General features: G+C 38.3%; 1 protein-coding gene across 2 annotated transcripts in view; it reads left to right on the top strand.

The window, feature by feature from the left end:
- The window catches only part of NETO1 (neuropilin and tolloid like 1), a 120570-nt gene that overhangs the window by 8828 nt on the left and 87912 nt on the right, over positions 1-23830 (top strand). For both annotated transcript variants that reach the window (XM_084778027.1, XM_084778028.1), the window contains exon 4: positions 59-307. In XM_084778027.1, the coding sequence (XP_084634153.1) occupies positions 59-307 (249 nt within the window). The remainder of the gene's footprint in view (positions 1-58; positions 308-23830) is intronic.

Below are 23830 nucleotides of genomic sequence, written 5' to 3'. Positions count from 1 at the left end.
CTTCCTCGGGATTTAAGAAACAGTTTTCTACACGTAGGCTCTCTTCTGTTTGTTACAGCTGCCCCAAGGCAGTGCATTGAACTCTACTTTGATGAAAAGTACTCCATTGAACCATCTTGGGAGTGCAAATTTGATCACATCGAAGTTCGAGATGGACCTTTTGGCTTTTCTCCAATAATTGGACGGTTCTGTGGGCAACAGAATCCACCTGTGATAAAATCCAGTGGAAGATTCCTGTGGATTAAATTCTTTGCTGATGGAGAGCTGGAGTCTATGGGATTCTCAGCTCGGTATAATTTCACACCTGGTAAGTAAAAGCCTCTTTTCCATTTTTTCCTCACTTCTTCCTTTTTGTTTTTCTATTTTCAGAGTTTAAAATCTACTGTAAGATGTTAATATTTTTTGGTGATATTTTCAAATACGTTTAAAGTCCAATTTATAACCATCCTCCTGAAGGCTTTACCAATTCTGAAAAAAAGAAATCCTTAATTCTTGGTTACCTTTGGGTAGGCAAAGAAGGAATCAGAATTCTATGTGGTCACCATGAACACAATTGAATTGACTTCCATCATATTGATATGCGTAATTTGAGAGACAATCTGTAATGTGGAGACTAATTTTAGGTAGGGTCTCACAAAACTTTAAAGGACAATTGTAATATTAAAAAGGGCTTTCCTTAAAATAAATTTTAAGAACTTGAAAATAAAAATTCATTTGTTCTGAAAACTGTTATTTATAAGGCAAGCACATCCTTCTATACAGTAATCTAACTTCTTTTTAGAAATGAACATTTTTAGAGGTTTGAGGAAATGACATGTGAGCCTTACGGGAGCCAGCATCTCATGTGGTGTATCTGGCACTAAGACTGATCACAGACTTACCCAGCTTATGTCAGTTTTCGTCTTCCACTCAGAGGGTTCTGTGATGCTGACAGTCATCTTTCATTGATACAAAAGTGTTATATCATATTCTTAAGCCCCGCCCGCAATCATCCTCTACTCATGAATTGATTTTTGGTGAAGTAAAGCTGCTTTGTTTCAAGTCTGAGAAAATCATTCAAGGTACACACAACACAAACCTTAAACATGGCGAAAGGCGCTTCACTGTGTGCTTTTTTGCTCCAATGATAATAGAGGAGAAGAAACACAAAACATAGGCAAATCTTTGAAGCTATTTTCCTGTAATGAAAGTAGAGGCTGTGGGACAGCTTGATGGTGGAGTATTTGCCTAGCGTGTGCGGAGCTCTGGCCTCGGTCCTCAGTACCACAAAAGAAAATAATTGCATATATAGATACAGCGTATAAGTAAGGTTTTATTGAACAGAAACGTCACAATTTTGAAGACAATTGACATAGGATTAGTTTGCATTATGTCATATAGTCTTTGTTAAATAATTTGGGTATTAAATATATCATGTGGCTTAGCCTTAGGCACTACACTACTTCATGATAACACTGTGAGATTGTGGTTCTTAATCACTTTTTATAAAGCTTAGATGCACAAAGAAAACCATGGCTATTTCATGTGCCAAATCAGACTAATTTGACATAATTCAAAAATATATGAACATTTATTCTATTTTATTTAGCATATTACTTGTGCTGGATCTTTTAAATGTGTGATTTTAAGGTATTTTGAATATAACCTATAAAAATGCTTACATGAAAAATGGTTTTATAAGTATGTTTGCATTGTGAGTGTGTTGACTGCGAACATAAAGTCTAGGGCAGAAAGTATACTCGTCTAAAGATTGTCAGGTCAGCTGGAACCTTTCCCACCACTGCAAGGTGCTCCACACTGCCAGCGTCTTGTGGTTTAACATAAACCATGGCACCTCTCTATCATCCCAGTTTTCACCAGTCACTGTGGAAGCCGATATCAGATGCTTCTGTGGGCTAGTCAGAGCTACATCCTTCATGTCGGACACAATATGTTATCACCAGGGACAACCCAGTAAGAAGAAACCTTCTGAGGAAACTATCAGGAAGCTGGAATGCGTTAGCAGTTGGCGCAGGTGTCTGTCTTTATTGGGTAAATTCGTGTAAATACAAAGGAGAATTGTTGGCGTAGGAGAGACAGCAGGACAATAAGGAGGGGACCCACGATGGTTCTGTGACATCACAGGATATATCTCCAATGGCCTAGCCAGTGAGGCACAGCCATCTACAGATCCTGTCGTAAAGAGCTGTGGCTGAGGAAGCAGTGGCAGAGGGCAGAGCCTTGTGAATGCTCAGATAGCATTTCAATCTAGAGCCCATCTCCCTTAGGGGCTATGGTTTAAATTCTACCTGGTGAGCTGAGAAAACTGAGGAGAGAAGAGTTCCTCCATTTGATTTCATGATATAAAGTACTGTATAAATCATCTTGTCATCAAAGTAGAACCAGAACGTGGAGCAAGGGCCAACGCCTCAGCTCCACAGCTGGGATCTGGGTCAGCCGAGGGGACACCAACTTTAAGGCCAGGTAAGGCCTTATTTTGTTTGTTTGTTTGTTTGTTTTAATGCCATTAACCTTAGACATAATCCACAATATTTTCTCTTTTGCTACATTATTTTGTATAAATAGAGATAATATTGATTACCTCTGAATTATTTGAGGATAAATCAATGGCTATATAGTTATGAATTTGAATTTTTCAAATGTTTGTAAGATCTCAATTCTCTCAGCTAAGTTTTGATGTGTTCTTAAAAAGTAAGGATATTTTGACGTTATTGGGGAAACAAGTATCCTAGACAGTTTCAAAAACTAGGCATCCTGTTTCTGCTTTTTGTGGCCTTTGAATGTGTTAAAATTATGAGGAAAAAAACCTAGTCCTTATGTCAGATCACTTTTTGTTAGATTCCTTATTTAGGCTAATATCACAATGGGAGGAGTTACAGTTATTTGTGATGGTAAAATATATCCAAGAAGAAATAACCACAGGAAGGTCAGGTGACTTCCCTTATATATTACATAAGAGAGTATCTAATATCCAAAATCCAAATACATTGTCATCTGGATGCATTTCCAGTCAGGCTTTGTAGGCTCAGAGAGCACAATGTTTGCTACATGCAAAAAGACCTGCAAATCCAGATTACAGTCTTAGTTTTGAAGCTGAGCTAGGGTGCTAGGTGTTTTCTCACTACAGTGTGAATCAAGGTTTCCAAGTCCGTCTTAGACCTCAAGCGCTCACTGGCTCATCCTCATATCTCCTCGTTCCTTCTTGCCTTCACGCTTCCATCTTTCCTTGCTAGCATGATAATTTGTGCCTTTAGTCAGTTCCAAAACTGTTTCTATTTCCCAAGATCTGAGAGTCTGACTTTGTTTTCTAACCACTTCAAAAAATGAAACAAACAGCCTTCTCATCTCCAGCTCCTGCTGGCCCTGGTGTCTGGGCTTCTGAATTTCAGTAATATCTGCAAATCAGTCAATGGGAAGGCATGCCTGGACAGGGAGGACAGGAAGACCGCTAACAGAAATACCAGGGACACGGTCTTGAGGAAGGCACTCTCTTTTTCCTACACATTTTAACGGTTCTTTACTTTTTAGTTCACTGATGGTTATTTCTGGTTCCTGTTTCATCATCATTCAGGTCTTGAGGACAAGGGTGAATCGCCTGGGACAGGGGTCTATACTGTATAAGAAATATGTTGAAGAGGAGGAAGTTATCAACTAGTTCAGATTCTAGGGTCTGTAAAGAACAGCGTGAAGATTGAAGAAGAGCAATGGGCCCAGAGTCCCTGAATGCTTCAGAGAGGATGAATATAGGGAGATTTCCCATGTACCCTGTGCGCTGAGTAGACAGCAGCCATGGCAGTTTCTGGGTTGTGTGGCTGTGGCTGGATGCGGTGGCACTCACATTTAACTGCAGCACTGAGGAGGAAGAAACAAGTAGATGACATCTGGGACCTGAGTGCCTACTTGGTCTATGTACCAAGCTCCATTACTTTCAGAGCTGCACAGAGAAAGACTGTCTCAACAAAACAAAACAAAAATGAAATAAAATGAAACAAAAAAAGAAATAAAAACAAAACACTGCGGATAAATGTTAAGACATTAAAATGGTACTGTAAAATATGATCACACATAGCCAGCTCAACAAGAAATCATGCTAAACATAAAAAGTGTTAAAGAACCATAGTACTTTCTCATTTAATAAGGTGTCTTGTTAAAAATACTTAAACAACACAATACAGAAACTCAAACAACTAGTAATATTTATAGGACTTTGACTAAAACTGTAGCAATACAAATCAAATTATAAGAATGGTACCCCAGTTATTGAATGACTGGTGAAGAGGTATTCTTGGAGCCCAGATAGACCTATACTAAAAATTGATTTAGGATTATCAGTAGAACTTAAAGATCTTTCTAAAACAGATTTTGGATTTTTGGTATTATTTATATAAGCAAACTATTAAAGAAAAATAAAAATAGAAACTAATGTAGTAAAATAGTTTCAAACGAGGAATGTTGTTTCTCCTTTCCACATTTTGGAAATTCAGCCTAAACCTTCTGAGCAGTGGATAACACTTCCCCACAGCCAGCTGCCTTCTTGGCATGGTTTCCTTTGCTACTAGAATTCTAACTTAAATGGAGGAACATAGCTATACCATTGGACCTCCCAAATCAGGGGCATTACCTACAGACGCTTTTTTATCATTTATATTTTTATTAACGCTCGTTATCCATCCTACTGCTTTCTCAATAAATGGATGATAAACAAATCTCCAAGGGTAATAGGAACATGACTGATTAAAATGTGGATATACATCAGTTTTTTTCTACCTTTGTAAATTTTGACTAGAAAATAATTCTTTAGCCCCTTGACACTTGAACTATCACTAATTTTAAGAAGAAAAGACATGGTTGTCTCTAAAATAATGATATAACTAAAGTCTTAATTTGAAGCCACAGTACAATATTTACTAGATTTTATGTCAATGTTAAACACATCAGTATAATATACATATAAGCAATCCATCAAACAAAAGGTTCCCTCAAGTTAAAACATAAATAAACAAATAAACAACAACACTGGTTTCTAGATTTATTTTACTGCTAATCCATCTGAGTGTAGGAAAACATCCTGGAGGTTGTATTTGCAGTGGAGGCAATCTTTTCTCCTAGTCTGTTACTTTACTGCCCAATGCAGAAAAAGGATTTTTTTTTCTCCTACTACTTTCTATAAAGAAGGGTAAACATACTGAGTCTTGCATTTTTGATGATTTTTTTCTACACTATTCTCATGAGATGTTACCCACATCCTACTACAGAAGCCACGCTGAAGGACTATACCTCACAGCAACAGCGAGGTGATGTTGAGTTAGTCATGCCCATTGAAGTGAGTGGAGTTTTTAAATACCCAGGGATGGTTACAATTCATTGTACTTAAATAGCACCTTTCATCTGAGGAGCTCAAAGTCTTTTAGGAACAATAGGCCGATTCCTGGCCTCTCTCAAACCGATGCTGATTGACTTCAAAGACCTTGCAGAGAGTACACTGTGAGCAGAGGTTTAGCACAAGCATTTCCAAAATACCTCTGTGCACAGTAGATGAAGTATACTATTAACTAGACATGGCCTTTAATGGTTCCTTAATTATTTGATGAAACTTTATCCTCCTGTTTATGAGAAGATTGAAAGCCTATACACTTAACCACTTTCAAAGGTTCTAAATTCTTAAAGAGAGTTTAAATTTATTAGTCTTGGAGAATTTTGTAAATGAGCATAGTGTTTACATTGTCTTTACACCTCCCCCAATTACTCTAGTATTCCTGGCCACACTCTCTTTCAAATTCATAACCCGTTTTTTCAGTTATTATCTTTATACACAAGCATGCACATGACCCATGATATATCTACACACATATGTAGATATAAATACATCCTCTGTGTAAGTTTAATGCTGTTCGTATATAGACACACATTGAGCTGAACACTTAGGACTGAATAACCCCTCAAGAGGCTTGTAACCAGAGAAGTTAATTGAGACGTCTCTTCCCAGCTGGACATCATCATTTTGTGGTTGGGTAATTACAGCTCTGGAATCTATTCTGATATGAAAGAAAAATAATCTCTGAAGACTATATCAAATTTTATCTCATAATAGAAACTTTACAAGTCTAATATTTACAAAACAAACAAAAATTTTATTTTTGACATAGAAACTAAAGACAGCATCAGTTTAGATAGTATTGTCTTTTAATGTTGTTTTACAATGTTGACTCAAACTAGGACTCATTTCATCTTAGGAATTGCTGTGCAAAATAAACTTTAAAGAGTAACATCACATTTCCTTTTGAGTCACACTTCTCAAGAAACAAGTGCAAAACTCAAAACACTAACAACAATTTAAATGTGGTGCCGGTAGCCTTGATGTTCATCTGAAACACCGTGATTTCAGTTTCTGAATCTCAGCCATCCGGGCAAGTAACCGGTTCATCTCTTCATCTCTTCAATAGCTTATAGAGGACTCAGACAGAGATGTGGGGAGCCAGGGAGGCGAAACTGCTGCTTGGTCTAGGTGGGTGTTCAGGAGAGAACTGGGAGTGGGAGAGACGTTCCAGGATTAGCTCCCATCTGTGCCGAGAGCACCACAAGCAATATAAAAGGAAAGAGAAGGCTGCTGAGCAGTTTCCTGTACAATACAGATATCAGCTTCTCTCTAGGATAAAGTCCAGGTACAGGTCTGTTGTTTGCAGATATTTGGTATTTTGAGGCTGGGATAAGTGTTTGGGACATGGTACATCCTGTGTGGGACCACAGAGGTCCCTACAGAGTTGTGTATCTTCTTTGGATTAGAAAGACTTTGTGGTTCCAAACTTTCACTCATTTCTTCATACAAAAAGGGAAAAGCCAGAGGGCTTGGGAGAACTTGCTACCTGTTTCATTACACTGTGCATACACATCGAACCCTTCCTTGCTTATCAGTTTATGTAGCTCTGTGCTGCTGCACCTTCTACAAAGGGTAGAGGCTAAGACTAATGTCATCACATATTGAAATTTCTTTTAGTTTGTTTGTAATAAGAAATTTAATTATAGAAAACTATGGTACCAATCTCACATTTCACTGCTATCTGTCACTTGAGGAAGTTACGTTTCTCATGTTGTCAGAAATGTACAGCAGTTTACAATTGTTTCTTCCTTCCCTTTTTCATCTCTTAAAGTCTATGCCTTCTCCACTCAACTCATCATGAGGCAGATAATTGCTTTCTTGTTCATCTCTTATACCTGTTACTGACGACGTGACTCTGCGTATACAGTCCTCTGTTCAAACCTGTGCCTCACATGTTAAAACTTAAGGGGAAAGCTGAAGTTTCCTCATTCAGGTGTAACTCAATTTTGTGCCTCCATCATACGTGTCTTTAATGCTCAGTTGTGATATCAGTTTTGTCCAGTCACACACAACACACCTTTATGTAGGATTTGTTTAGGTAGCTCAGCTCAGTGAAAGAAATATTGTCAAATCTCCAAGAAGAAGCTTAAAATCAGAAATGGAACTACTTATTAATTTATGTAAAAGAGATCTGATAGGCTAAGTGGAAACTACATCTCAACTAGCCATGAGGTCACCTCTGCACCCAAACTCATCATCATGTGACCAACATTTAGCCTCCATTTTAAATTTTTAAGATAAGCAGCATCAATTAAAAATAACAAAATACAGAACACAGGCATTTGTTCCTTATATGAACACTTCTTATATTATTTAGTTGTAAGACTTATTAATATAATCTTTCTCACAATCCTTTGATTGACATTTAGTTTATTGTTGTATATTTAATGAATATACATTTCAGTTTGTGAATTCCATATATGTTTTTCCTAAGGAAATATTTTTAGATCTTCATACTTGAATCACTGTCTTTCATAGCATTTTATAAACAGTTTCAGACTTATTCTTAATTTAGTTATATATGAAATCATTTAAGGAGTTATAAGAAAAAATTAATATTGTCATAGCTGAGATTCACCTACTTATGTGCTTGATGTAATTATAACTATAAAAGTAAATCTTCTGTTTCTGTACTTAAAGTGAGTCCACATCTTAAGTTGATTTCCATCCCACTGTTTGCCAGTTACTTATTCAGTGGATCTTTCTGGTCTACCCTGTTGATCATTATTACAGTTTAAATACAGTAAAGATGTAACTATGGCAACCATGCAGTTAATTCATTGTCTCTGACCAGGTCAGTGTTGTGTAGTAGACTAATAATCAGGATATGTGCCCCTGCCCCAATATGTTTTTGCAGGAACTGCTGCAATGAAAGTGTTGTTACATGTCAAAGGGGACCTAGAATCACAGGCAATATATGGCATTAAAGACATGTATCTGTCAAATATAATATAGGGGGTTGATCCAAGATTATCTGGGTGGGCATAGATATCTTTCTTTTCTAATGAAGACATAGAATAATTTGTGTCAGATGAGGTGATGTAATGAGGACTCCAAACAGCTTTACAGAGCATGAAAGAATAAGGTGAGGTGATGTATGTGGGCAGTTTCTAGAAACAGACAATAAGCGACAAGAAATGGATTATTCTCTAGATCCCCCAAAAGGATCACAGACAACATATTTCAGTTTTCTAATATCCAAAAATGGAAAATAAAGTGTGTTGCTTAAATCCACTAAGGTTTTCATAAATCTATTCTGAAAGTGATGTGAAACAAATAGTGATTTTAGTTCCTGGATATGAAATGCTATTATAAAAGTATTTTAAAGTGGAATTGGAACCAACAATGGTAAAAATCTGGAAGAGTTTTTGAGAAATATGCTACAGAAAATGTTCCTGTTGCCTAAGTGGACTAATAGAAGGCTCTTGGTGTCAGTGACTGTCAACTGAGGCATCAGTGGAAGAAGAGCTCATGGGAGAGAAAACATCGTGCCCTGTGGAACATATACACATAAGGAAATTATTGGCAGAAATATACAAGTCAAAACGCACAGGACATCAGGAACTTGAATCTGGACACGAGAGGACAGCAATCTGTGCTGCACGTGTTCAGAAACATGCAGTCATTTTCCAGACTCACACACACATCAAAGTTTTACACACTTACAGTTTTAAGAAATTCACTGTCAATTAAAATTCAGGGTTTTTTTTTTTTTTGATGCAATTTGAAAAGCGTACCTTATAGAAGCAGAAATGAACAATTCTAATAGGTTGGGGACATAGCCCCAGGCAGTAACATTTGGGTATATATGCGTAAATAAAGGCCTAGATTTGATCCTCAGAACTCACATAAAAAAGTTAGGTGCATGGAATATACTTGTATTTCTAGTGCCATAGTAATGGAGACGTGGAGGGGTGGGGCACTGAGGACTTTCAACTTAGGCTTGGTGAGCTCCAAGCCAATGAGAGCTTGTTTCAAAAATCAAGAAGGCAAGCTCTTTACAAAGACCACCAAATTGTTCTCTGACCTACACACACACATATTTATACATCTGCCAATGCAGGGATGTACACTCACAGGCACTTGCGCTCCTTCCCTCACTACCTACAACATTCCCTATGCATGTACATACGCACGCACGCGCACACACACACACACACACACACACACACACACACACACACTCATTTCAAAAAAGAGACGCACGCTCATTTCAAAAAAATAATTTTCAGATGTCATCACAAAGTGGGATCACAGTATTAAGGACCACAATTTATTCATTTATTTATTTGGTTGGTTGGTTTGTTGAGACAGGGCTTGTCTGTGGCTCTGGGAGTCCTGGAACTCACTCTGTAGATCAGGCTGGCCTTAAACTCATAGAGATCCTCCTGTCTCTGACTTTCAAGTGCTGGGGTTAAAGACAAGTGTCACCACTTCCACCTGGCTACAACAATTTTTAAAAGATATTCATGATAAAAATTTAATTAATTAATTAATTAAAGAGATAGGACATGGTGCTGTGCTTGGGAGGCAGAGGCATGGGGATCAACGTGAGTCAGGATACAGTTTATAAATCACTTCAGTCATAGCAGAAGCCAAAATAAGGATCATAATATCTGGGAAAAAGATGCCCCACTCAATATTTCCAAACAAGATTCAAACTAAAATCAGACTCAACCTAAAATCATTGTTGTGTTACTGGGATGAGTAACATAACTCTGAATAGTGTATGTTCAAAGATGGAGTAATGTTGTGGCTCCAAGAACATCCTACTCAGAACCACCATAGGGTCTGATTTAGGTGTCGCAGACACTGAGGACCAAATCTGGATTTGAGTGATGCTCTAATAGGCTGAGAATTTCTGGGCACCATGGAGGATGTAACATATGTTGCCTTTGCCACAGAGATATGTCTTGACAGGTCACAGGTCTGACTGTGTGGGAGAGAATGATACACCAAGATGTCTATTTCTTCTGTTTTGGAACCTCTAAAGTGTGGTGTTAAATACCAGACAATAAAACAGGTCTCCATGGACTTCATGTTGCTGCCCACCTGACTTTAAGATGGGGAGAGTCTCCCGAGCATCCTGTGAAGTCACAGGGAGTTAACAGAGTCCTTCAGTGTGAAAGAGGGAGGAAAATGTCTCTGTCAGATGACATCCTAAGAAATAGAGAATGTGCCAGGTGGTGGTGGCTCACACCTTTAATCCCAGCACTCAGGAGGCAGAGGCAGGCAGATCTCTGTGAGTTCGAGGTCAACTTGGTTCCAGGACAGTCAGAGCTGAGTTGTTACACAGAAACCCTGTCTTGAAAAACAAACAAAAAAAGAAAGAAAGGGAAAAGAAAAGAACATGGTTACTGGGGCCTAAATGTTTAAAGTGTGTGTTGAATATGGCAGATAAATAGAAGGTAAGTGTTGCCTGCGGAGATGCAGACCAAGGAGACATGCACCTGCACTTTAAATGTTAAAGTGTGCTTCTCATAATATCTTCTTTATCTGTAGTTTTCCAAACATAAATTAATAATGTATATCTAGATGTGCATGTATGTACAGTTGTGTCTTTTTTATCATTTGATTTCATGTGAACTCCATCTTTATGCACAACATGACTGCAACACCCACAGACAAATCTTGCAGATTTTCCAGAGATGTGCATGGGATGGTGGTATTTTTGCTTGTGGAAAATAATAGCTGTTTGTGGGAACTGGCACCTTTAAGCCTCTGCCTCTTTGTGGCATAGCTGCTGATGAATTTGCTTCAGCAGCCTGTGCTGTCTGCTCCTGCCTGCTCAGTTGGCTTGCTTCCTGCCACTACACAGCTCTGCTGACTTGCCTAAAATTCTGTTTCAGTTTGTCCTTATGGCATTTTCCTCTTCCCAGCCACTTTCAGACAACTCTTTTCAACAAGCCTAGCCTAGGAGCAACAGAGGGATTTAATATGGCTTGACAGTTCACAACTAGCAGTACATATGCCTGCAAAAAAGTTATAGTTGACTGTGTCAGGCAGGAACATATATTACTCATAAATATGCCAGTTCTACTCTGAGTTGATCATAATCCAGATCAGATGTTCTCTTCCCTGGAAGCATGTCTCCAGAAAACTGCCCTACAAAACCCCAGGGGTTTCACTAGGTGATATGGAGGGGAAGTAAAGAAATCTGCCCAACTTTCATCTCAAAGGAATGTGTTTTTCCCCCTGGCAGATACGATGAACAAAGTAGAACCAGTAGAATGGCTAGTGGCAATATTGACAAAGTAGGAAAACACAGATGAGAGTTGCCATGGAGATGACAAGTAACATCAAAAGAAGAGTTCTGGTAGCAGAAAAACACATCTGCTTTGCTGAAGTGTCCTGATGTAAATGACTAGATAACTCGGGGAAATCGTAGCAAGTTTTATTTGCCTGGGAACACATTGTTCTGCCTTCACAACTTCTTTCAAGTAATATTTGCCTCTCATTCTAAAACTTAATAATAAGATTACTTAAAAACAGTGACTGTGATTGTCTGCTGCTTACAGCAGTTTTATCCCCTCAGTATAATTTCCATGCCTGGCCTTCTCCCATTGGGTTCTCTCTGGGGCGTCTCTTGATAACTCCAAACCTTGAGTTTCCCTCTCACATTTCTTTAAGTTCTGAATAGGCATCACATTTCTTCATTCTGCCAGTCCCCAATTTATACTTTTGGCTTGCTCCCACACTTGTAATAAAAAACACATCTATTTTCATCTGAGCCATGAACAATCCATCAATACAAGAGAAATGTAGAAATTCCATAAACAGACCGACGGTTAGTTTCTTTTGCAAAGTACTAGCACTGACATTTCTGCTCACTGTGCTGGGATTTTCACTTTGTAGGTCAAATTGAAAAAAAGTTTTATCTTTCCCTCACAACAACTTACATATTCTGCTTGAGATCACCAAGTATTTATATTATAAGTGCTGGTTTCTTTTAAGGCAAAATGTTTATTAATACGTTCACATTGCCTATAATTGAAATCTTTTATCACCAAATTATAATGTACATTGGTATATTCTAGCTCCTTTCACACACAAAAAGCTACCAATTACTTATGATCATTAATAACACATGGCTAGAAAGAGGCTTTGGTATGAGATATGAGAGATATTGATTTACATTCAGAATTTTAGATGCACCCAGACAGGAAAGATGATTTCTTCAAGGCTGCCCAATACAAATATCCAAAATACTATGAATGAAACATTTATATAAATCCTGATTGTTTCGTGTTTCTTCTTGCTGTGGGTAGTTCAATATATATATGTATGTATATGTATATATATATATATATATGGGTGTGTGTGTATGTGTAATAATATAAATGTACATGTAGAAAATATTTAATAAAAATTAATGTTGGAAGAAAAGTTTAAAAAATATACTGGGTAATGGTCATTCCATTTCTGAGGGTGTTAGCATTGTGATGGGATATTCCTGGAGCCATTTGTATAGGCCTTAATATTTTTCCCTCTACAGTAATTTATTATACTATATATATTTGCACAGTATATATGCTTATTTATATCATTGTTTTATGTGTCATAGCACATAAAATATAAACGATTTCCACCATCCTGTCTTCTGTGAGTTCAGATTCAGAGTCATTCCATTCACTTTCTTGTTCTGTGACTTTATATTTCTGGATCTCATCACCTGGCAAGTATAATTGTGGGTGTTGCTACCTTATAATATTACAGATAACATTGCATCACATGTGTTCATGTGAGATTATATGTCAATTTCCAATTCATTGTCTTGTAGACCCTTTAAACAGGAGCAAGTGGTAACTGACACCTAATTGCCTCTTTGTTGCATGCTGAGACAAGTAATTTATTGAGATGTACAATTTTGTCTTGAGCTAAACCGTGCTTTTAAAGAAATAGATGCCTGTTCCCAGGTCAGTATATGCTTTGGCATGAGCACAGTGTCATGTGTACTTCGGGAAAGTAGAGAGCATTAACTAGATGCCTGTCTCATTGATATGGATGAGGGGTGCTCATGTAACCCTTGTTCACCCATAACCAGTCATGCCTCTCTGAACAGAATTACAACAAAATATTCTATCCTTAGTTTGCAAAATATAATTGACTTTGTGACACATATTTACAGTCCACACTCATCAGGTATCAGCAACAGTTGGCACTTTGTGAATTGTGTGTGCATCCCTCGTTGAGTTTGTAAATGAATGGACAGAGACTAATAATCAAAGAGGATAGAATGTGTGAGGCTCCACAGTTGAGAAGGGCGCTGCTGGGCTAATGTCAGTTTGACGGTCAAAACCATTTGTAGAGTGTGACTTTGAAATGGGAGAAATTAAGACTGACTAAGAAGTTAATAATTTGATTCCTATGATTAAGAGCTCTGGGAGACAGGCCAAAGATTCACACATGAAACTTTAGAAGTGGGAAGCACACTGATGCGTTAATTGAATAGTGACACTTGAGACTATATTTTATTATAGGAGTGTGAATTAACCAGGATATGAGGAATACATTGGTTAGAGAGAGCACAAAAGCTCAAGACTAAAGCACACATAATCCAAAACAGTGCAGGTAAGAGAATGTAGGCAGTGATGTTAGCATAGTGTCTGTGCCGATCAACTGAGGAGCAAATCTGGAATCAGAAAAAGTCTGTAAGAAATTCAGTACTAGTATTGAAAGAGTCAAGTGGAATTGGCTGTTTCACTAAGTTGTGTCAAAATTTACCTTGGAGAACCAAATCTTAGAAAGGGTTATACTTATTTTGGAATATGCTGAAGGAGATTAATCAGTTAATTATCTGTGCGAGCGCATGGGGAGTTTAGAGCTGGATGGAAATTGTGGCCAAGAAAGATGAACACAGTTTAGGGAGAACTAAGGATAAAAGTCAGATTAATCATGATACTTAGATATAAAACAGAACATGGCTTGAGCGCAAGGCAAGGCCCTCGTGTCAGCAAACCAAAGGACAGAATTGTGTATCTGGAAATTTTACATTTAATTCAGTCTTGGCTTCTTTCATTATAGATCTAATTTAAAACTGACATCAGTTTTTCTTTGAGTGTAAGCAGATTTTTACAGTGCACATCAATTTTTAAATTAAGGAGAGATTTATTTTAATTTACAAAGAGGACTTCATTCCCAATAGTGGTTATAGATCAAGGAGCTTCTTTAGAATATTTCCAAAAGGCAAGGGATAGATACAAATTATAAAATGTGAAAATGACAAGGATATTGATAAATGTATTGTTTAGTCTTTTAATTCTTCTTTCTGTATAGCTTTCTCATGTCTCCTTTCAGAAATGCCACCTTTCTTTCCTATGTTAGCATCTCTAATATATGGATGACTCTAGGTGCCTTGAATTGTTTTATTTTAATTTATGTGTACAGGGTGGGTGGGGATGGGTTACAGGTTGCCTTGTAGGTAGTTACAGAAGCTGTGAAATGCTTGACCTGGGTCCTGGAACCAAAATTTCAGATTACTACAGAGGCAGATAATCTCTTAACTTTAAAACCATTCATACAATCCTTTTGCAGTATCTAAAGAAATACGTTTGTTCTTGCTTTAAAAGTAAGGGTTGGTATATTTGGGTCTTGAGGTAGCGCCACTCTCAGTTTTCTGAGAAAGCACCAGATTGATTTCCAAAGTAGTTGTACAAGTTTTCACTCCCACCAGCAATGAAGGAGTGCTCCCTTTCTCAACGTCCTCACCAACCTGTGCTGTTATTTGAGTTTTCTATCTTCGTCATTCTGATGTTAAGATGGAATCTTGGTCATTTTGATTTGCCTTCCCGTGACGACTAAGGACTCTGAGCATGTCTTTAACTTCTTCTCGGCCATTCAAGATTGCTCCGTTGTCATATCATTGTACTGATAGTGACGTTTGCCTTACAGAAGCTTTTCAGTTTCAAGAGGTCCCATTCACTAACTGTTGATCTTAGAACCTGAGGGGCTGGTGTTCTGTTCAAGAAGTTGCCTCTTGTGCCAATGAGTTCAAGGTTCTTCCACATTTTCTCTTCTAATAGGTTTAGTGTGTCTGGTGTTACATTGAGGGCTTTGATCCATTCAGACTTTCAACCCGAAAGACATTTCACAAATGCAATAAGGCCATTTGCTCAACTATGTTCATAACAGTTTGTTTTACTTGGTATAGCCAAGTAAATCTGGAAATAACCTAGATGTCCCTCAACAGAAGAATAGATAAAGAAACTGTGGTACATTTACACAATGGAATGCTACATAGCTATTAAAAACAAGGGAATCATGAAATTGGCAGGCAAACGTATGAAACCAGAAAAAAAAAAGCCATCCTAAGTAAGGTAACCCAGACCCAGAAAGAGAGGCATAGTACGTTCTCACTTACAACTGGATATTAGCCATAAAATATAGGATGGCCATTCTACAATTCAGACCTAAAGAAGCTACGTAGCAAGAAGGAGCTTACGGAGGATCCTTAATTCTCATTCAGAAGGGCAAGTAGACACTGAAAGCAGCTGAAGAGAGGGAACAGGATGGAGCCGACCATAGAGGTCCTCTGAAAGATTCCACCCAGCAGGGCATCCAAGCCGATGCTGACACTCACAGCCAAACATTGGGAGGAATGTAGTAGTCTTGTAGAAGAGTTGGGGGATAGAAGGACCAGGATGGGGCGGGAGGGGGGGTGGGTGGGCGGGCAGGGGCGACACGGGAGGGCAGGGACGGGAGCGCCACAAAGAGACCAACAAAGCCAACACATCTGGGCCCAGGAAGGTCTGCAGAGACTGATGCACCAACAAAGGACCATGCCTGGAGAGGAACTGGACCTCCTGCTCAGACATAGTCCATAGGCAGGCCGGTTTCCATGTGGATCCCCTAGAGTGGGATCAGAGGCTGTCTCTTAACGTGGATTCTGTTGCCCGCTTGTTGCTCACTTCCCCTTGCTGTGGCAGCCTTGCCAGGCCACAGAGGAAGAGGATGCAGGGCAGTCCTGATGAGACTTGATAGGCTGGGGCCAAATGGCAGGGGAAGAGGGACTTCCTTTCTGAGCACTAGGAGAGGGGGAAGGGAAAAGGGAGGGGGATCCAGAGGAGATGGAGGAGGAGGATGCAATTGGATGTGAAATTAATACATTAAAAAAAAAAACCGTACAAATACACAGAGGGAAAATCTTAAATATAACCTTAAATTTAGAAACTTAATTTCTAATTGCTTTTTCCTTTGTCATTAAAAAAAAAACATTCAGGAAAAAAATGAAGGGTTAGATGAGCTACTTTTTGGGGGGAGTGTGGTTCAAGACAGGTTTTTTGGGTGTAGCCTTGGCTGTGCTGGACTTGCTTTGTAGACGATCCTGGCCTTGATTTTACAGTGATCCACAGGCCACTGCCTCCCTGAGTGCTGGGATTAAAGGTGTATGCCACCGCGCCCAGCCTGAGCTACTCTTCTTCTCCTCTGACTTTTTAGCTGTTGTTTGGGCAATACTTAATTACTTTACCCATTTGCTGACTCTGTTAGGTCTAGAACTATTTGCATTTTTCGAGCTATAATAGTGCAAAATAAGGACACTTTGTGCATCATAATCTAGATGTCAAACTAATAAAAGGATAACCATTTTAGGAAATATTCTGAAACATGTATCTTATATAGTCACAAAAATAGCTTCTTTGAATCGATGTACTTGATTTTACTCACTAGATAATACATCTTTGTCAAATTTTTCAATAAAATTGTCTTGCAGAATAATGTGATAAATGTAAATCATTCAAAAATCAACTCAGATGAAATATGACATAATTAAGCAGAAAACCCTTCTTTCTAGAAGTCTCCTTGTAAGCAATTCATCTTAATAAAATAATGAATTATTGAATATTTATTATATTCCAGACATTATAATAAATATTTTGCAAGTATTATTATATGGTATTTTTACCCCTAACCTATGAGATATTATACTATTTATGTCTAAGTTTAGAATTTCAAAGCGTAATGACTTTAGAAGCTTACGTAATATAGAAAAGTTCACACTGCTAGTGAAGAATAGATGCAAACACATGGTTTAGGCATTGTGTCCCTGAGTCACAAATACAATCCGTTTCATGGTTAGTAGCTCAGACTCTGATTTTTCTCTCATTTATGATCTTTCTGGGGATCTTTGTTTTCCTTGGATCTAGAACCTATTGCATATACATACATATGTACATATACGTGTGTGTTCATATGTATATATGAATATATACATATAATATACACAAATAAATGTGTGTATATTATACATATTATACATATATAGCATATATGTGTATGTGTTGTTCATGTACTCATATGGATTTATGTGGGTATGTGTGTGTGTGTGTGTGTGTGTTTCCAACAACAGGAACAACAACTTTCTTCCTCTTATAGTTATTTAACCAAAATATCGCCTGTAATTTCTGATTCTTAATTTCAGTGTCATTCTTTCTTTGATGCCACTGTCTTACTCGCCTTCAATATAGGCACTGGGAAAATCATTTCATTGCTAAAATGCACCCCACAGAAACATGAGGCTGTAGTTTTTAATCACAGTACTCACGTGAAGATGCCAGCATACGGTGTGTATGACTGTAACCCCAGTGCTGGTGTAGGGTGAAAGAAGGATGTTTGGGGTTGCTGGCTAGTTAGTCCTGTTGAACTGATGAGCTCTTGATTCAGTGAGAGACTGCTTTACGAGATAAACTTGAGCCAGGCGCGGTGGCACACATCTGTAATCTCAGGACGCAGGAAGGCAGAGGCAGATGTCTGTGAGTGTGAGGCCAGCCTGGTCTAACAAGAGTCCATGACAGACAAGGCTACACAGAGGAAGCCCTGTATTGAAAACCAGAGAGAGGGGACTGGGAAAGGTCATCTCAGCCTCTGGTGGTCAATATGTCCAAACAGGCGTGTGTACTCCCACCACAGTCATGGACACATTAATCCACCACATATAAATATTAATATTATTACTTAGGATTTCTATACCTTATTAGTTCATTGATATTTTCTTTTTTGTATATTTTCATATAAACATTTAGAATTTTAATTTCATGAATCAATTTCAAACCTTTCATGATATTTTTTTTACTTGAGTCTGGTATGTTAAATTTATATAGTTCATAGGAACTTAATTTAACCAGTGTTACTAATTGGTAGAAAATGGTAAACAGCAATTCAAGTTCTGTGTTAATAATTTATTTGACTTTCTTCATTTTGAATATTTTTGCCCACAAGTACTACTGTACATTCTTGTATACTTTTATAAGGTTAATTTTGATAAAATATAGTAAACTCTCCTGAAAGCTGCATGTGTGGTAACATATTCCCCTCAAGCCTTCCTGCACATCTGTCATTTAATAAATTCTGCAAATAAAAGTTGTATTAATCAGCTTTACCCTTTCACTAGATTTTGGAAGGGAATAAGTATGCTTTCTTTTAGCTGCATTTCCTTACCTATGCATGCCAACATAGAAGAAACCTTAGGTTAGTTGGCGCTGGCTTTTTTTTTTCTTACTTCACAACTATTTTATTAATGTAAAGTATAAGAAGGGGAAAATCCTACATGTTTTCTGAGATAAGCTGAAATAAAGCCTGTTCCAATAAACATTAAATGCCCAGAAGCTATCCCACAGCATTAGTATGCTAACAATGATACTGAGTAAAAAAGATACTCATTAATTCATATATGCTGTTTTACCTATTGGCGCTGGCTTTTTGAAGATCCCAGTACACCGCAGAAAGACCACTCATCTTTGTCTTGGCCAAACAGCATGAAGATAGGATTTTTAAACCTCCATAGTAGTTAAAAGATCACCTTGCTGGGACACATTTACATATGTGCAAGCTACTCAGAATGCTCTCTCTCTATTGACTAGATCAAAATATTGTTATTATTCTAAGTTTTTCACAAGCGCATATATGACTCTTTAAACCATTTTTTTTTCAGAGATTAAAGAGAACAATCTAGATGAGTCTTTTACTCACTGGGCTACTGCCCAACAAAATAAAAAAAAAATTATTTGTAACTTGTTTCAAAGTATTTCCTACACTCTGTCTTTCACTGCGTGCCTGTGTATAGCCTGGCTGTAGAAACCATTCCAACTACTTCAGCAAACATGTAAATATAAATATGTGCATCCATAATGCCTATTTAACTAAGCTTTTTTTTTAATCATCAGGATTTGGGCTTAGTAATTACTTCAACTATTAAAAGCAAATTTATCATTACAAATCACATAAAGTAAGCTTCCTAAATAGTATTCTACAGAGCCTTGCCCTGTATTGCATCTACCAAAATGAGTACAGAAAGAGCCTTACCTAAATCCAGACACTGTTCACGTTTCAGTCACTACTGATCCTCAGAGGCAAGGTGCTGATGAGGGAAAGGAAAGGACCACATCCTTGGAAAACTGCTTGATGCAAGGCCAGTGACTGAAATAAGCAGAGGGCACTCCACTAAGAAGGATAACGGAACTAAGCATTGGGTAAACAGCCTTTATCTGCTCCACTTTGTGTCTACTAAGACTCCATCTAACATATGGTCAGGTGTACTGCCAATAATTCTCCTTCATTCGCCAGGAGATTCACCTGACTTTGCACCTAAATTACCCACAATATTATATCTTTACTAGTGGTTAACACTAGTTGCCAGTGGTAAAGAATAATCCCTGCAACAGTACTTGGCAGGCTTACGGTGATGTGTTCCTGGGATTCTGTTCTGGCTTCTGTCCACATTCAGACATTTAGGATGACTTCCAGAGCTTGGACAAACAGGTGCCCATGGACAATATTTGAAATCATTGCTGGGCCAGCAATGATGGTCTGAGCAAGTCGGCCTTCCCGTCGATTGGAAGGCACACTAGTCTCAGGCAGAAGCAGGGGAGGGGAGGTGTGGCTAGCATCTATTCTCCACTTTGCACATCACACTGTCCTTCCGGCCTCCTCAGCACTCATCACAGCGCCTTAGCTTGTGTCTCAGTCTTCAGACATTCATTCTTAGCTAGCCGAGGTCGTTTGGGTTTGTCGTGATGGAACTCAGAAGGACCGGAGCCCACACTGGTTCTAAAGCTGTGAGGCGTGGAGGATACACAGATATTCACTCTTAGCTTGCCGAGGCCGTTTGGGTTTGCCGTGATGGAACGCAGAAGGACCGGAGCCCATGCTGGTTCTAAAGCCATGAGGCATGGAGGATACAGCTGAGCAATGGAGCAAATGGCACAGACAGAAGCAACTTTTGATAGTGTAAGTCAGTTTCGAAGCCTTTAGCTCACTGTGTACACATTTGTAATAAATGGCATGTGCATGGAGTACTGGTTGTATGTCAAGTTTGAAGCAATAAACACAGAGTCCCATAGAAATTCTCACCCAGAAATCAGAACAGCACAACCACACAAAAGACTGGGGCTGTATTTAAAAAGTCTTATATTTCTTAATATGCCTGAACATTTGAAGTAATAGCAAACCTAGCCTCTGTTTCTTTTAAAGTATTTTTTATTTGGATGATACCATTCTATTTATACTGTGTATTTTATAGATAATTTGTGTATTTCTTTTTTAAATATGATATGATAGATTATAAGTTGCTGATGGTTTGTAAATTTTTTATTTTTTATTTTTACATGTACATTTATATTATTACACAGATATACAATAAACTACCTATAGCAAGAAGAACCAAGAAACAATCAGGAATTATATAAATGTTACATTCTTAGTGTTTTTGGCTATTTGTATTTGACAGCCTTGAAGAAAACATCTTTCCTATCTTGGTGCATCTAAAATTCTGAGTGTAAATCACTCTCCATCACATCTTGTCATTGTCAACTTAAAACCTCTATCTAGACCTAAAAACATCTGAATTGGTCATTTTAAAGGAATTTGACAAGTTCTAATGAAATAACAGAAAGCTTTCTCAAGTTTGGGACACTCACATGACACCACGTTCCTCTGGACACTGAACTAGCAATTTGGCCATGTGACCACAAATAGATGTCCATGTGGAGACTTCTGTGTATAAAAGGATTTGATCATGTTATTTAAGACTGTTGTAGCACCGATGTTCCAAAATTGCGGAATCATTTTCTATTCTATTGAAATTGACTTTAAAAACACAGATCACTTTTTTTTTCCAAAGCAAAATTACACTGTTTTTGCTGTGTCCTGGTTTTATACGTGAGAGGTGAATGAATTGTGCAGGCGAGAAGCTAACATCCAAGTCCACTCTCGCTGACTCTAAAGTCCATATTTCAGTCTGGGTTTTATTTTTTACTTAAATTGGAAGAGAAGACATTCAGGTTCCTTTCATGTGTTCAGATCGTCTTGCTGTAATGGGTTCTGAACAGCTCTACAGTGAGGCTATATTCCTTATGTTCCCTGTTCACTGTCTTTCCACACTAACACAAATTTATTTGTAAAAGGTCAATTGGTTCTAAAGGTTTAGTCACAGCAACAATAGGTCCACAATATTCATACTCTTTATTCTTTTTTTAAAATAAAGTTTATTTATTTATTCATTTTACATCCTGAATAAGCCCCCTTCCTCCTTTCCCCCTAGTACCACCCTCCCACCCATTTTCTGCTTTCTCTCTCCCCTTCTACTCAAAAAAGAGAAACTCCCTTCACCACCAACTGGCCAGAGCACATCAAGTCACATTAAGACTGAGCACATCCTCTTTCATGGAGGCCAGACAAAGCAGCCCCCTTAGGGGGAAACAATCCAAAAGTAGACCACAGAGTCCATGTCAGAAGAAAACAAAACAAAACATAAAGCCCTGCTCCACTTGCTAGGGGACCCACATGAAGACCAAGCTGCCTGTAGGTTACATATGAGTAGCTGGCCTAGGTCTAGACCATGCCTGCTCTTTGGTTGGTGCTTCTCTGTAAACCTGTGGGCCTAGGTTATTTGAATCTGTGTTAATTTTCTTTTGGAGTTGTTGTGCCCTACAGATCTTTCTATCCTTCCCCCCACACTTCCACAGGAATCCTGAGCTCTGTCCAATGTTTGGCTGTGAGTCTCAGCATCTGTTTCAATTTGTGGCTGGGTGGAGCCTCTCAGAGGACAGTTAGGCTATGCCCTCGTCTGCAACATAGCAGAGTACCATTAATAGTGTCTTTATTCTCTTATTCCCATTAATTAAAAAAGAATAGGAAGTTTAAGCATTATTATAAACTTTATGGGATAGTATTTTTACTGTTGCCTCAAAATATACAACAAGAATGATTTTCACTTAAGAAATATGGGTGATCAAATAAATCCCAAATTCTAAAGCCAGCATTGGTTGTATTAATATGGAAATTAAGTAGTCCAGCTTGCATATCACATTTCACTTCAGAATGCCCAGGAGACTTTATTGGGCATTTTGATACAATCAGAATATCTTTGAGTTAAGTTTTCATACTGGTCAGGGTTTCTTTAGAGGTAGTCTAGAAACTGTAGGCTCTTACAAGCGTTTCTCTACAAGTGTGAGGCATCGGGATGATCTGGGGGGCGTTTTAGGCACCTGTTCTTTTAATCTGGGCACAGCCACATTGGCCTGCTGCTCCCTGGAGAATTTGATCGTCTGGAATCTGGGTTTTCAGTGTAAACCTGAAAGTAGCCATGGATTATCTTACGTTCCAGTGTTAAACACACAAAAGGGATGTTTAAGGTCCTGGGGGGAAAGAGGTCACTTCTGAAACCATCTGAAAAGAATATGTATTCTGGTGTGCTGTGTGGGAGACAAAAATCACATGGGGTCCCAAATCGTCAGCCAAAGACAAAATGCTGCCAACCATATCCATGTTGTGAGACTCACTCTAGACATCTACCTACTGACGCTGTGTCCATCATAAGCCAAAGGCAACTTAAAGGCCTATCCCTCAAAGATGGTCCCTTCTGCTGATTTCTTAACTTGTATTTCTACCTCCTGTCCAACTAGGTCCTTGCTGAATATAAGGGTGGGGAAGGGGATCGGGGCGAAGAGGGCAGCCTCCTGTCCCTTTCTTCTCCACAGGTCCCTCGTAGCAATATCTAATATAAACGAAGTTAGATTTTCAGCAGTTGTATTTTAAACAGTTAGACTATTTGAAAGTGACTCATGAAGGTTATAACCAGCAGTTTCTAGGACTGAAAAGGTGTGGGATCCTCCCAAAATCATATTCAAGGATAAGACTAGGGAATACTATATCAGCAAAGGCTGTAGCTGAAAATGAAGATCATTCCTCTGTGACCCCACTAAATTAGACACATGTATAACTACACTCAAATCTTAAACTGAGTCAGAATTATGAAACTAGCGGCCTAGAAAGTCTTGAGAAACTTGAAAATCTAAATTTACCCAGTATGCAAATTATAGAAAAATTAAAATCCTATGAAGTTTGATCCTAAACACTTACTCTTAACTGCTAGATAATACTTCACTAATGCCTTGGCAAGACAGAAAAACAAAGCCGATTCAATTTCTACTTTGCTGGGTAATACCATGACTGTTTATT

The sequence above is a fragment of the Acomys minous genome, assembly GCF_964271855.1.
Source record: "Acomys minous genome assembly, chromosome: 4".
NCBI lineage: Eukaryota > Metazoa > Chordata > Mammalia > Rodentia > Muridae > Acomys > Acomys minous.
Note: the sequence above shows the minus strand (reverse complement) of the source record. Positions and strands in the feature narration are given on the sequence as shown.